Consider the following 15706-nt stretch of genomic DNA (forward strand, 5'->3'; position numbering starts at 1 on the left):
GTGACGTGTCAGCTAACTGTTTTGCCTCCCCTCCTCCATCTCCTAACACCTTATAACTCTGCTGTTTTCCTCTCTCTAAGTTGTTGTTTTCCTGAAAGCCCTGGTGTAATTCGAGACTGCCATCCTCTTCTCTGGGAGCTACAGGAGAAGGGGGGGGGTGACCGTCACCATTCCTCCTCCTCTTCAGCCTTGTCCCTGAAACCTGTACAGTGAGCACAGGTCTTTGCTTGCACAGTGTAAGCTTAGTATGAATAAACATCCTGGTGGGGAGCTCCTTTGCATGGTGGTATAATCCTCTCACAAAAGCTAGAGAAAAACTGCAAACCTTTACAGGATCCACACTGGAATAGTAGATCCAAGAGACACAGGCAGAATCATTAGGTCCTGGGCCAGATCTTTCAGGAACATCCCACCGATAGGTGACAATTTCACCTGAGACAGAGACAGACACAGACACAGAATTGTTTATTTTTATTATTATTATTATTAGAGAGAAATTGACATCTTTCTACTTCTGTTGGAATCTCAGCGACTTATTTATTTCATAATATTCATACTGTAAAGGTAAAGGGACCCCTGACCATTAGGTCCAGTTGTGAACAACTCTGGGGTTGCGGCGCTCATCTTGCTTTACTGGCTGAGGGAGACGGCGTTTGTCCACAGACAGTTTTTCTGGGTCATGTGGCCAGCATGACTAAGCTGCTTCTGGTGAAATCAGAGCAGCGCATGGAAACGCCGTTTACGTTCCCACTGCAGCGGTACCTATTTATCTACTTGCACTTTGATGTGCTTTCAAACTGCTAGGTTGGCAGGAGCTGGGACCGAGCAACAGGAACTCACCCTGTCACGGGGATTTGAACCGCCGACCTACTGATCAGCAAGCCCTAGGCTCAGTGGTTTAGACCACAGCACCACCCATGTTCCTTATACTGTACAGCGCTTAATTATATTTTTAAAAAACACCTCAAAAGGGTTTGCAAAAAAAAAGATAATACAATTACCAATGTGGAAAATTAACAATAATTTAAAATTTTTGAAAAGTTGAAATAACAATAGACTAGAAGAAGATTAAAACTTGTATCAGGTTTCTATACATATCTTACAATTAAGTCATTTAAATATCCAGTTATGAAATGTTTCTTATCGAAAATCAAGGGCTTACCCACAATTACCTTTTGGCCTGCTCTTCCCAGGCTCAGGCCTACACTTTAAAGCTCTGTATCTGAGCACCCCCCTTCCTTTCCCTCTGGAGCTTTCTCCATGATATGCCGCTCTCTAAAGGAGCGCACTGGCTCCTTTAATGGGAGGAAATGGCTCTTTGGGTTTTCTTTGGGTTGCCATTTGCTTCCATTGGGCTTTAAAGAGCAGGTTTTTACGGGGAAAGCTCAGGAGCAAAAAACCAAAAGCAAAAAACCAAAAACTTCCAAGGAAGGAGAGTCTATCACCTTCCAATGGGGTCCATTCCACAGCTGAACAGCTGTTGCTGTCAGAAAGTTCTTCCTGATGTTTCATCAGAATCTCCTTTCTTGTCACTCGAGTCTAATGGTATGGGTCCCAGACTGTGCAAAATGATAGGGAGCCCACCCAGCCTCTAACCATACAGGTGCCTGAGGATGGACTCCAGGTGGTCTCTGTGAGCACTGCAGGGGATAGTTAATAAGAAGCTTGGCCACTATACATGACACAGGGGTCTACACAAGGCTAGACAAGACAACTCACAGCAGAGGCCTAAGACTCACCAGGCATTGCTGTTTCTGAGCCTTTGTTGCTGTTCTTCTCCAGGACTCCATGGGCATGAAGGGAGTAAGGCCGTGTGGCGTTGTTCTTGAACACAATATTGAGGACGTCTCCCACTTCTGCCCAGATGAATGGACCTAGAGGCAAGGAGATGCTTTAGGGAACAAGCACTGTTGGGACAGTGACTAGGAATGGATGAGAACAACATAAAAAGATGTACACTTGAAAGCAGTGCATTGAAAGCAATACGTGGGTGGCATAACAATGCTCATACAGTGATGTGCATGTGCTCATGCAGTAGCTGTGGCTATTGCTGGGTCAGTACAAAGAATTATCTCAATGTTTCCACAGTCCAAGCTATTGGAAGAAGTGGGTCTACTCAAGCCTGCCAAGACGTGCAGGGGGCATTGCTATACTAGGTTCAGAGTGAATTTGGGACCCAGCCCCGCCCTCCACTTGCTTGCTTCCCAAAGTAAGTCCCCATTCTCTAAGTAATGAGAGTTCTGAAGTGAAATATGCAAGCACTATTTTAACCTGCTGCTTTGGGAGAAAGCAACTCTCCAGGCCTCAGTGCAGGCCACGCCTCTCAGTTCTGCACAACCCTGCCTGCTTTTACCTGAGTGTGTTTGATTTAGCCTACTATACATGCCAACCTAGCAGTTCGAAAGCGCGTCAAAGTGCAAGTAGATAAATAGGTACCACCCTGGCGGGAAGGTAAACGGTGTTTCTCTGCGCTGCTCTGGTTTGCCAGAAGCAGCTTAGTCATGCTGGCCACATGACCTGGAAGCTGTATGCCGGCTCCCTCGGCCAATAAAGCGAGATGAGCACTGCAACCCCAGAGTCAGTCACGACTGGACCTAACGGTGAGGGGCCCCTTTACCTTTACATGGGAATAGCCACGGGGGCAGGGGGGATAGTTGTCCCCCCAAATCAATAAAAATCAATAAAAATGCATAGCTAACTGAGGTTCTGTCACCCCAACAAAAGGCCTGCCCCCACCAAAATAAACCTTGCTATACACCCATGCATCATCTTTGCAAACAATTTTAATTAGCTAAAACACTGAAAGGCAGGAGGAAGCTCACTTTTCCTGAATGAACTGGTTAGAGTGGTGCCTGAATATCTTGCTTCAGAATTCTCATTCTTCAAGGGGAAGAGGCTTTTACAAAAGGAAAGGAAAGCTACAAAAATGGGGAAACAAAGATCCCCCTGCTACAACTAATTAGCCAAGGAAAACCTGGCAAAATATCTTAATGATAAAACTTATGTATAAGAAACATGCAGCACTTATTTTACTCCTCAGATTAAGAACATAACCAATAAGAACCTCATCCTCCATTTATTATTGGCAGCTAGATTAGTGATCATAAAGATTTGGAAAACTTTAAATGCAAATCTTTTTGAAGGCTGAAGTTTGCAAGTATAGGACTTCATGCTTTTGGACAAACATTTCACAAAAGGAATATTGATCCAGTGCGATGGGAGGACTAACGCTTTCTATACATCCTTTTATTGGCTTTGTTAAGGCAATCAAACATGGTTTTCACTCTCAACAGACTCAAGGAAACTTATTGAGAGATACTTTCATTTGATTGTCTTTCTTGGAATGTTTAAAAATACAACCATCAGCTGCTATTTAGCTTTCTTTTCTGTACATCTACTAAGCCTCCTTTTCCTAGTATGGCTATATTTTGTTAATTGAAATTGAAAAACCAATTACCAAAAAAACTGAAGAAAGAAAAGAAAAAGGCAATTTGAAATAATTAAGAAAACAAAATGTATTGCGAAGTTCTTACATTTCTGGATGACAATGTAAATGATGACATTTTTCCTTTTATTAATTGCCCCATAGAATTTTTTGTTATATTATCCCTTCCGCCTTCCACATCTCATGTTCTCTCCGCTCCCCCGCCTTTTCTAGTTAATTTGTTTTCTTTTTTCTTCTTAGAAAACAAGAATGCTTCATATATAATCGCTATGGCAATGAATTGCAATAATAACGTTAATAAAACCGTTTTTAAAAAGAAGAAGGAAATAGAAAAGCTGAGAGTCTGGGCCCCAGATTTGTTTTGTGCCTAGTACAGCTGTGCTCCCCTGCAATTATCGTCAGACCCATCTCTTCTGATGGCTTGCACTGTGACTAAGCTGCGGTAGTTATTTATACTGACCCAGCTATTTTCCCATGAGAGCGGGAAAGGCATGGGCAGAAAAGAGTGGGCATGGACAGAACAGCCCATAATAAGCAGCACATAATAAATTTCCATCGCTACCCACAGTACGCTGAAGAGCCATGGAGAGGGAAAAGCAGAAAAAACTTATCAAAAGAACACAGCACTCCAGAGATACAGTCCACATTGACATCATGCCATTAAAGTTCTATTATACCAGTTTAAATAGTCAGTGGCTTCCCCAAAAGGATTATGGGAGCTGCATTATCAAACCACACTGGGAATTGTACCTCTGGGAGGGGAACAGGGGCTTCCTACCAACGTTAAGCACCCTTAACAAACTACAGCTCCCAGAATTTTTTTTTTGAGGGGGGGCGTTGTCGTGACTGTTTGAAGTGGCATGGTGCTCAGATACTGCTTTAAATGTGTGTTGTGAATGTTGCCACAGAGAGACTCCCATCTACATCTGGAGAGGCATCACAATGGGGGAGAAGACCCTCGATTGCCTAGACATCCTCAGTTCTTACATTTATAATGGGAGTCTATTATGATGATAATTTGAAGTCCAAGGTACATCAGGCCCAGTGCTATTTTTCTTTTTTTTATGTAATAATTTTTATTAGTTTTCAGTTACAATAACCCAATAAAAGCCTTGTTGTCAATACCAATTTATAATACCAAATCATAATACAATAATGCCAATTGTAATAATAATAATAATAATTAAAAATTTTTAAAAAATATTTATACCCCGCCCTCCCCGGCCAAAGCTGGGCTCAGGGCGGCTAACACCAGTAAAATTACAATAAAAACATAATAGGGGGGACCAATTTAAAATACAGGTTAAGGTACAATTTAAAAAGCAGCCTCATTTTAATGATAGCCCATAGACCAAAACCACAAGGGGAGGGAAACATAAGAGTCAGACTGAGTCCAAACCAAAGGCCTGGTGGAACAGCTCTGTCTTGCAGGCCCTGCGGAAAGATGTCAAGTCCCGCAGGGCCCTAGTCTCTTGTGACAGAGCATTCCACCAAGTTGGGGCCAGTACTGAAAAGGCCCTGGCCCTAGTTGAGACCAATCTAACCACCTTGCGACTTGGGACCTCCAAAATGTTGTAATTTGTGGACCTTAAGGTCCTCCGCAGGGCATACCAGGAGAGGCGGTCCCCTGCGTGCTAGAATTGATGATGTGATAATTTACTTTAACTCTGCATTCCAATTACACACCAGTCAGAATAACAAACCCTTATGCCTCCAGTGCTGCTTTTCTAGAAAAAGAGGTGCCAGAACTCACCACAAACACCCCCCTTGTTCTCTTAGAATGGCAATGGCACCCACCTAAGAGGTGCCAGAACTGGGTTTCGGTGAGCTCCAGCTGGAAAAAAAGCAGTGACCGGGCTTGGTTTACACATGCAGACATATGAAGTGTTACCAGAATGGCAGGGTTCTGAGGCCGGGGAATGCAAGGCATTGCCTCTGACCACAAGGCATCCTATTTTTTGAACACTCTCCTAGAGTATCAAACTAAACCAAACCATAAAAAACCCACCTCTTGTTAATTAGAAAACTGGTAAATCTAGCAACAATTTCCAGCGGTATAGCTGAGTTAGCCTATTCCTGTGAAAAACGAGAGAGTCCTGTGACACCTACTGCATTAAAATTCATTTGCAGAGAATGTTTTTACAAAGGGGCTGATTCATAAGTTATACCCCCACCTGCTGTCTGAAACAGTGCAGTGCACTCTACTGTCTCTAGCTTTCAAACATCTAACTCTGCTGCACGTGTAGACCAGGTCATCTGGATGGGTGTTCATTGTGGGATTTTTGTGCACATTTTTTTTCAGTGTCCATGCAATGCTGTTTTCATCAAAGTGACAATTGGCACCCCCCCCCCGATGCATTTAATTTATATTCACCCTTTTCTATGGAAGTAAAAAAAAGTAAAAGCAAAAATAAGTAAAAAAGACCCCTGTAGCCAAAGGCCTGTTTCTGATTGTGCTATCTAACAAACTTGCTTGCAGGTTAAGCCCCAGACTTGCTCGAATGGAACACAGGAACAAAAGAAGATCCTGCTGGATCAGGTCAGTGGGCCATCTTTTAAACCCATCTAATTTGGTGGCCATCACTAACTCCTGGAGAAGTGAGAGGAGCAGCACCTACTTTGTGTACAATCCTTCTCCTTACCCAGGATCCCTAGGTGTTCCTCGCCATCCGTCCTGCTCTTTGGGGTCTTGAACGTCCCATTCGTGTATTCCCTGTATACTGCTTTTTTGTACCGGGAGCCAAGGAGTCCGTTCTTGCCACTCAGAAACACGTCGCTATACCTGTGAATGCTGAAGTTCCTTTGTGCGTTAATGATGCTCTGTTGGCATTAATAAAACAATAACACACATCTTGTCTGTGCTGGGCAGGTCATGGCTCTAGGGAATCTGGTTTCTGGAGATGTGAAGCCCGCTGAGAGGAAAGGCTTTGGGAGATGCCTAGAAAAGGCTTAGCATAGGGGGACCTGGGTACAGGTCAGCTATGAACTAGCAGGGGAACTAAAAGTGATAATATCCTGGTGCATGCCCTTGGTGTTGGTGGTGGAATGGTTTCATGAGATCCCTCCAGCCAGGGATTTCAGGGCTGCATTCCCACATGAGCAACTTTCAAGGGGCCACATTTCAGGGATCAGCAGGGCCAGAGAGGCAAAAGTGGATGTGGCTAGAGCTAAAATGGCCAGAGCCGTCTTTTCCATTGGGATTACTGGCGCGTTGCGCCAGGGCGCTAGCTTCTCAGGGGCACCCCAGCGAGTGGGGAAGCTGCGTGGCTTTGCCGGCAGCCTCCCCTTTCCCTGCACCCGCCACCTGCGCCTCACCAACCACATGGCTGGTGGGCATGCAGCTTCCTTCCCAAGCCTCCGCAGGAGGAAAGCGACCCCTGCAGAGGCTTAGGATGGAAGCTGCGCCCCGCCAACTATATGGCTGGCAGACATGCAGCTTCCTTCCCAAGCCCCTGCGGAGGAGAGCGATCCCCGCAGAGGCTTGGGAAAAGGTTGACAACTCTGTAAAACGCAGGGTGGGGCGCCGGAGGGATATTTGCACCATGGCCGGATATGCTTAAGACAGCCCTGAAAATGGATGTTGCTGTTATCTTTCTGCAATCAGCTGCGTTCTAGCTGTGCAAAAGTCGGAAGCTTTTACCCACCCACATGTCTCCCCAGCCTCTTTTCCGGCAAGTGGGAGGCATTCTGTTGAAGGACACTCAGGCAAAAGCACTCAGGTGTGTGCGGAACTGAGGGGGTGGTTGGAGCCCTGGCTGCTGAGGCCCAGAGAGGGCCTCCTTTGCCCCCCAGCCTTAGGTTCCCCACCTCTTTCCTTAGGCCACATTGCTGAAATCTGCACATTTAAAGCCTCAAAAATCTTCTACCTTCCATATGGTGCTGCTGGGGAGCAATAGCAGGGCAAGAATTAGGAAGCATGTTAAAAGGCCAGAGGGCATGCCATCCCTTTTGTATGCAGATAATCAAGGTTTGGAATGGTCTGAAACACTAGGAAGACTGAAGAGGGCAAATGCCTGGGATTTCAGCAGGAGCAAGCAGCCAAGCTGGGAAGGGGCAAAGAAGAACAGGGGAAAGGAGAGGAATCTGCCTCATTTTAAACTAGGGAGCAGGAGGTGGGATGGGTGGGTGTGAAATGTGTCCCAGAATGTTATCAGGGGAGCGAGGAGGGTGGACTGTGATTCAGCCAAGCCTGGTTTTCTGGATCACTTGGGGTTAATACTCAGGAAGCACCCCTAATTCTTGCCTGTGTCTTTGTTCTAGTCTCTGAGGAACTTTTGCGACTAACCACTCAATTCAGCCTGCATTTCCCAGGCTTAGAAAAACAGACATTCCTTGGGCTAACGATACCACACAGGCACCTTCAGAGCTGTCTTATTGGCACCTGTAAGATATGTATTTTGTTTAGGCTAGCCTACCCATACATTTATGAAGTTGGTGTGAATTTCAATTTGTTTTTAGTTTATAGTCATTTTGATTTCCACATATACCCCCCTGAAAAATTCTTAGCTTAGAATCACTGAATTGTCGAGTTGGAAAGGGCCCCAAATTATTGCAGTTAATTCTTCTTTCTTATAATTTTATTGCTTTAGCTTTTTCATAAACAGCTTTGGGGTCCCCTGCCCCCCGAATAAAGCAGCATAGAATATGTTTTAATGAAATGAATAAAAACGAACAATATCACAATAATGATAACCACCACAGCAACTGTGCTTAAAACACACTGCTGCTGTTGTTACTATTATTAATAAACTGACCTGGAATGTATGTTTGAGTTCTTTGCCCCAAAGACTGTCAGGTCAGGAGCTTCACAGACCCTGATATTTCAGGGCCCAAACCTGGGACGCAGGTGTGGGCCCCAGTGATGTCATGGGGGACAGGTCTTGGTGAAATCACTAAGTCTATGCAATAATCTGCAAAGAGAGTCTAACTAGAAAAGGGGAGGGGGGAGAGGGGGAAGTGAAGATACCCTCAGAGAGTTTGTGCTGTGATTTTCAGCTGGCTCCTACTAGGCTGAAGGTGGCGCTGTGGGTTAAACCACAGAGCCTAGGACTTGCTGATCAGAAGGTTGGCGGTTCGAATCCCCGCGATGGGATGAGCTCCCGTTGCTCGGTCCCTGCTCCTGCCAACCTAGCAGTTCGAAAGCACGTCAAAGTGCAAGTAGATAAATAGGTACCGCTCTGGTGGGAAGGTAAACGGCGTTTCTGCCGACATGACCCGGAAGCTGTACACCAGCTCCCTCAGCCAATAAAGCGAGATGAGCGCTGCAACCCCAGAGTCAGTCACGACTGGACCTAATGGTCAGGGGTCCCTTTACCTTTACCTTTACTAGGCTGAAGCTTGCAAGCTGCACTCACAGCCTTAATAATAATAATAATAATAATATTTTCAGGTGGACTTGTCCACCTGGAGATTCAAGCCGTCACCCCCCCCCCCCGGTAATGGCCAAGCAAACCTGAGAACTTCAGGAAAGTTATGGGGGTCTGACAACCTCATTGCCCCTTTGGGTTAAAAGGACAAGCTGGGTTTTTAAGCTCTCTGTATTTAAACTGTAACATTATTTTGTGGGTATGGCCTAGTAATTGTCTTATGCTGTCTCTTTATAAAATTGCAGGTATTTGTGTTTTTGTTCTGTTTTTAATATCATGACACTGACTATAAGCCCTCTTATGGAAACTTTTGTTTTGAAAGGTGGCATACAAATCCATACTGTAAAGCAAGCAAATAAAAGTTAACTCAGCCAACTTGGCGTGGAGAGGAGCCAGAAGAACAGAAGAAGAGCCTGCTGGATCAGGCCAATGGACTATCTAGTCCTCCTGCTCCTTTCTGAAGCAGACCAGTTACCTCTCCTCCGCAGAGCTGTTATATCTTTCCAGTGCCCAATGGCGATCCAGAGCATAGTCCCACTCCACTTCTTCTGCCATGATGTAGAAGGTCCTCACTTGCTCATATTGCTGGTCTGGAAACAGTGTGTTCTTCCCACACTGCTGAACTGAGTAACGTCCTCTCATCCCAGACTGGTAGTGGTTGCTAGTCTGACAGTATACTTCAAAAGTCCCTAGTGGGCAGCATAAACAGAGATGTGCAAGATGGTGGCAGACAGGTCCCTCCAGATGTTTTCAATCAAAACTCCCACCAGCCTCAGCCAGCACAGGAATGCCCTCCCCGTGCCATATGGCTGTGTTGGCTGTGGCTGATGGGCTTTGTAGTCCACTGCAGGGAGTTCCACAGTTCAACCCAGTCAGATGGGTGCAGTATAAATAATAAATTATTATAATATTATTATTAACTGTCTGCTTTGCGAAGGACTTCCTTTCACCTTTCTTAATCTTCCAACATTTGGCTTCATTGGATGTCCACAAATTCTAGTGTCATGAGAGAGGTAGAGCAACTTTTCTCTGTCCACTTTCTCTTTGCCAGGCATAATTTTTATGAAATTCATTCATGTCACCTCCCCCCCTCGGGCTTGCATTTGCAGGACAGACTTGTGTTCTATCATATCAAGCCATGGGTCTAACTAACGAACCCTCATTTTATCCTCACAATGATTCTGTGAGGTAGATTTGGCTGAGAAGGAGGGTGTGACTCAAGAGAGCCCACTAAGCTTCATTGCTGGGTGGAAAGTTGAACCCTGGCCTCCCAGGTTCTAATTTCAATTGCACTATGCCCTACAATTCATTGTTATTATACCACACTGACGTGTGCCTCAAGCTTGAAAGCAAAACAAAACCCTGAAAAATTCATCTCCAGGGATTTAGAAGAGAGATCTTGCATATCCAAGGTCACTGTCTCTACATGGCCTTTATTGAAAGCTTGCGTAACTCTGTTTCCTTGGACAGTAAAGGTTATGATTAGACTGAAAATGTTTACTCTGCTTCTAAACTGACTACACTGGTCTACACCATACATTGGAAGCACACACTCCACCCCTCTCCCCAGCATCCTGCAAAATGTAGCCCACGCCTCACAGAGCTGTAATTCCCCAAGACACTTAACAAACTATAGTTCCCAGGATTCTTTCAGGGAAACCTTGTGCTTTTAAGCATGCATAAAATATATGGTTTGGGCATGAGAGAGAAAGGTTGCAAATGGGTTGAGGCATTTACCTTCGCTATCTGGCTGCATGAGGGCTGTGGCAAATGTGTGAGGGAAGAGACTGGCTCCATCTCGCCTCATCCCATTCATCAAGACCGTATTTCCCTGGAAGGTTGCGCCATGGACATCGGCTTCACTGCCAAAGCCCAAGAGATGCCAGGAGACAGTTTCTTCCCTGCAGACATCTAGGAGAGGCATGTTGCTGAACAGGAACCCATTAATGGCTTTAAGGGGGGGGAACCCCAAAGGAAAATAAACAAAAAAGGAGACATTTATTTATTTGATTCATGCATAGACCATACCTTTTCATATACTGCTTTGAATTGGGGGGGGCTTTTTTTTTTTTTTGCAACCAAGCAGAGTACAAACTTTACAAAAGAAATAAATGAAATAAATAAGAACATTGTAAGAGCCTGCTGGATCAGGCCAAAGGGGCCCCATCAAATCCAGCCTCCTGTTCTCATAATGACCAACAAGATGCCCCAATGGAAAACCAGCAAACTGCGTAAGAGCTACACTTTCCCCTCCTGTGGTTTGCAGCAACTGGCATTGAGAAGCATTGCTGCCTCCAACTTGCTAACGCAGAACATGGCCTTCATGGCTTGTAAGAATAATATCTTAATAGTTTATTATTTATAAGCTGCCCATCTAGCTGGGTTTCCCCAGTCACTCTGGACGGCTCCCAACAGAATATTAAAAACATGATAAAACAGCAAACATTTAAAACTTCCCTAAACAGGGCTGCCTTCAGATGTCTTATAAAAGTCACATAGTTGTTTATTTCCTTGACATCTGATGGAAAGGCATTCCACAGGGGCAGGCGCCACTACTGAAAAAGCCCTCTGCCTGGTTCCCTGTAACCTTACTTCTCTCAATGAGGGAACCACCAGAAGGCCCTCGGAGCTGGACCTCAGTGTCCAGGCTGAACAATGGGGGTGGAGATGCTCCTTCAGGTATACTGGGCCGAGGCCATTTAGTGCTTTAAAGGGCAGCACCAACACTTTGAATTGTGCTCTCTCTCTCAGGACCAGTGTTATATAGTCTCAGTGGCCACTCCCTGCCGCATTCTGGATTAGTTGTAGTTTCCGGGTCACCTTCAAAGGTAGCCCCATATAGAGCACATTGCAGTAGTCCAAGCGGGAGATAACTAGAGCACGCACCACTCTGGTGAGACAGTCTGTGGGCTGGTAGGGTCTCATCCTGCATATCAGGTGGAGCTGGTAGACAGCTGCCCTGGACACGGAATTGACCTGCGCCTCCATGGACAGCTGTGAGTCCAGAATGACTCCCAGGCTGCACACCTGGTCCTTCAGGGGCACAGTTACCCCATTCAGGACCAGACAGTCCTCCACACCTGCCTGCCCTTGTCCCCCAAAAGCAGTACTATAGGTTTGTAGCCATCAATAGTCCTCTCCTCTATGAATTTGTCTAAACCTATAGGTTAGTGGCCCATCCTTGGCTCTTCTCGAAGCAAGTTCTGCAGTTCAGCTATGCGCTGAGTGAAGAAGTCCTCTCTTTAATCTGTCCTTAATCTTCTTACATTCAGCTTTATTGGATGCCCATGCGTTCTGGAGTTATGGGAGGAGGGGGGCTTTCCTCTATCCATTTTCTCCATGCCATAGATTGTTTACAAACGTTGTCTCTTACATGCCTTTTCTCTAAACTGAAGTCCCAAATGTTGCAACCTCTGATTACAGAGGGGTTGCTCCACCCCCTTAATCATTTTGGTTGCCCCTTTCTGAACCTTTCCCAACTCTATAACATCCTTTCTGAGGTGATAGCTCAGAGTAGATATTTCAGATAGGTGCTCCGATTAATTTCTAGGTAATCCAATGTTCGACTGCGTCTTCATTCCCTAAGAGTGGGCGTGATGACATACCGTGCATCCTGTTGGATTCCTTGAAGTTTTGATCTTGAAAAGGATGGTCCTTTTTCAAGAAGTACTTCAGATTTGCATCCAGATACCAACTTAGATTTTCATCAAACACACCAAACAAGAGATAAAACTCCTTCTCGACACCTTTCTAGGATAGCAACAACACACAGGATGTCAGGCTTTTGAAAAATACCTATTCTCATGCACTAATCATTGTTGGTTATAGTCGCAAGAGCATTGCTGGTCATTCCCCGAGTTGGTGAGGCTCATTTCACAAAAGTGAGAAACGAAGCCTTGAGTGTCAATGGAACTCCCTGCCACTGGAGATTCATGCCTTCTTTGTCAACTTTTAAATTTCTGCTGAAATCTTTTCTATTCTGCTAGGCCTATGCTGGCAGTTAATAACATGTCCTACTACAATAGTTATTTGATATCTGTTTTTTAACTTTTTAATGGTTTTATTGTATGGTTTTATTGCTGTAAATGGCTTAGATTTTTTAATGACAAAACCACATACAAATATACAGTGAAACCTCAGTTTTCAAACGTAAACCATTCCAGAAGACCGTTCGACTTCCAAAATGTTCAAAAACCACTCAATACAGAAGCCTCAATACAACAGGCAAACTCAAAACGGAAGCCATGTGGCATGTTCAGCTTCCAAAAATCTTTCAAAAACCAAAGCAATTACTTCCAGATTTTCGGAGTTCGAAAGTCGAAACGTTCGACTTCTGAGACACTTGAAAACTGAGGTTCCATTATACTTATAAATAAGTAAAGTAAGTAAATAAGTAAAACTTTTTGCTTTGTGTTTAATGCTGTAACTTTGCTGTTAATTGCCATGGACTCAGGAGAGGATAGGCAAGATATAAGCAATAAAATAATCGCCATCATGTTCCAAGTCTACCCACCTAACCACAAGCCACTGTCAATCAAGTAGGGTGCCAGGGAATTCAGACCCTGTAGGGCTGGCAGTTTTGATGGTGGTCGCATGGGAGTACTAATGTAGGTTGAGTCTCAAAAAATTACCCATCTCCAGTCCCTTCTGCTGATACTGGTCAATGGCACAACGGCAAAGCAACCAAGCATACCTGCTTATTATGTTCATCAAGAGTCCCAGGCCGACATATAAGCAAGGGCCCCACTAAGCCAGAATTGGTGTCTCTGACCGGATCTGATGCAGAAGAGTACATCCAGGTCAGACAAGGAGGGTCGGTGGCTGTAGGCCCAACATGCTGAGGGATCATCCAGTGGTACACAAAGCTCCCCAGAGGCTTCACAGCAGCTCCGTTCCTAGATAAGCCTTTGAAAAGCAAGAAGGGTTATACAACTCCTTGTATCATTAGAGCTAGTTATGGTGTAGTGATTAGAGTGTTGGAGAGACCAGGGTTCAAATCCCCACTTGGGCATGAAGCTCGCTGGGTGACCTTGGGTCAGTCACTGCCTCTTGGTCAAACCTACCTCACAGCTGTGGGGATTTGATGGTGATGGGGAGACCATGCACACCACACCTCAGGCTCTTTGAAGGAAAAGGTGGGATATAAAAGCAAAAAATAAATAAACGAAATTTTAAAGCCGTTCATAGCAGCTGGGGGGAGATAGCACGAACCGGGGGAAACCTGCTTAATGTGCTGCAAATACTGCGGGACTCCACTTCCCATGAGTCCCCACAAAGATGGCCAAGGATCATGGGAACTATCTGGAGGGTGCGAAGCTGGTGAGAGACAGTGCTGTGAGGGGGTTAATTTCATGTTTGGGTAGAAATGTTTTCTCTTGTCAGTCTGGATCTTACTGACCAGTGCTGTTCAGCAATCTCCTGAGTCTAAGAATTATGATAGGCAGACACTCATTTCTCAAGCTACATTTTCCATACCATCCATCATTCTATATACAGTCATACCTCGGGATAAATGTGCTTCAAGTTAAGTATTTTCGGGTTCCGCTCCGTGGCAACCTGGAAGTAACGGAGCGTGTTACTTCCGGGTTTCGCCGCATGCACAGACGGTCAAAATGACGTAACGCGCATGCGCAGAAGTGGCGAAACGTGATCCACGCACACGCAGATGCGCAGGCTTTCACTTCAGGATCTGAACAGGGCTTCGGAACGGATCCCATTCGCATCCCAAGGTACCACTGTACCTCCACTATCTCCCCACCTGCCTTACCCTAAGAGGCCTCAGAAACTTTAACACCTACTCTTAGGAAGAGTTCTCCAATCCCTAGACAATTTGAGTTGTTATTTTGTCTACCTTTTCATGGCATTGTGTCTTCTTAATTTTTGTGGTTTGGCTCGTTTCCCCCACTTCATAACCAAGCTGTCAGCACGGCTTGCAACAAGAACACAGTGCAATTGCATCTTATTCGGGGTTCTGTTTGTGTCTATCCAAAGCCTCGGAGCCACCCTACAACTGGAAGGGTGGGGTGGAGAAAGAGAAACCCCTGTGCTCCCAGACCCCATGCTCTAAGTGGGCCTTGCTCCCTCCCCCAGCAAGTGGGGAATCTTTTTCAGCTTGAGGGCTGCATTTTCTTCCAGGCAGGTTTCCAGGGGCCACATATCAGTGGTGGGTGGGGCTGGAGGCAAAAATGGGCAGGGGAGCTATTGATGGGCAGGGGAGCTACTAGGCTGGATAGCCATGCCCTGCCTCCAATGCTTCTGAATGCCAGCTGCTGGAAACCGCAGGAGGGGAGAGGACTGCCCTGGGCTTCTTCCCATTTTGAGGCAGGTCCCTTGGAAACTTGTCCATATGAGAAATCAACCCCCTAGCTGAAAAAGGATTCCTCATCTGATTCCCAGCAACTGTTATTCAGAATCATAATTCCTCTGGCAGTGCCACATTGCAGGTCGCTTGGCCCCATGCCTAGAAAGCACAGGACAAGAGGAAAACCACTCAGTCTCATACTTTCTACACATGGGACAAGTGGGAGCATGGATAAGCCCTATGTGTCAACTTTTCTCCATCCACTTTCTCCGAAATGCCATGCACAATTTTGCAGACTTCTATCATGCCATTTCTTAGGGCTCATCCACACATATCAAGCCTCACGCTTTCCAGGCAGATGTCCAACTTTAAAAGTCAGTTTCCAAGCACTTTTTAAAAATTTTGCTCTGCAGCTTTCCACAGAAAGACCTGCTCTTTGATGCTGAATCGGAGCAAACAGAATCCCGTGGAAAATCCAAATGGCTGTTTGTTCCGATTCAGCAGTAAAGAGCGGGTTTTTGTGGGGAAAGCACCGGGGGGGGGGGAGTGTCGGACATGGAGCTTTAAAGCAGAGACCTGATCCTAAAATATGTG

General features: G+C 45.4%; 1 protein-coding gene across 3 annotated transcripts in view; it reads right to left on the bottom strand.

Annotated features, from left to right (window-relative positions):
• HEPH (hephaestin) overlaps positions 1 to 15706 on the bottom strand; it is a 54031-nt gene that overhangs the window by 15459 nt on the left and 22866 nt on the right. For 2 of the 3 annotated variants that reach the window (XM_083596277.1, XM_083596275.1), the window contains 7 exons: positions 13505 to 13716; positions 12417 to 12561; positions 10549 to 10761; positions 9287 to 9500; positions 6088 to 6236; positions 1740 to 1874; positions 326 to 432 (listed from right to left, as the gene is read on the bottom strand). In XM_083596277.1, coding sequence (XP_083452403.1) covers positions 326 to 432; positions 1740 to 1874; positions 6088 to 6236; positions 9287 to 9500; positions 10549 to 10761; positions 12417 to 12561; positions 13505 to 13716 — 1175 coding nt within the window. The remainder of the gene's footprint in view (positions 1 to 325; positions 433 to 1739; positions 1875 to 6087; positions 6237 to 9286; positions 9501 to 10548; positions 10762 to 12416; positions 12562 to 13504; positions 13717 to 15706) is intronic. The other variant, XM_083596276.1, reaches the window with a different exon arrangement.

The sequence above is a fragment of the Podarcis filfolensis genome (assembly GCF_964270895.1).
Source record: "Podarcis filfolensis genome assembly, chromosome: Z".
Taxonomy (NCBI): Eukaryota; Metazoa; Chordata; class Lepidosauria; order Squamata; family Lacertidae; genus Podarcis; species Podarcis filfolensis.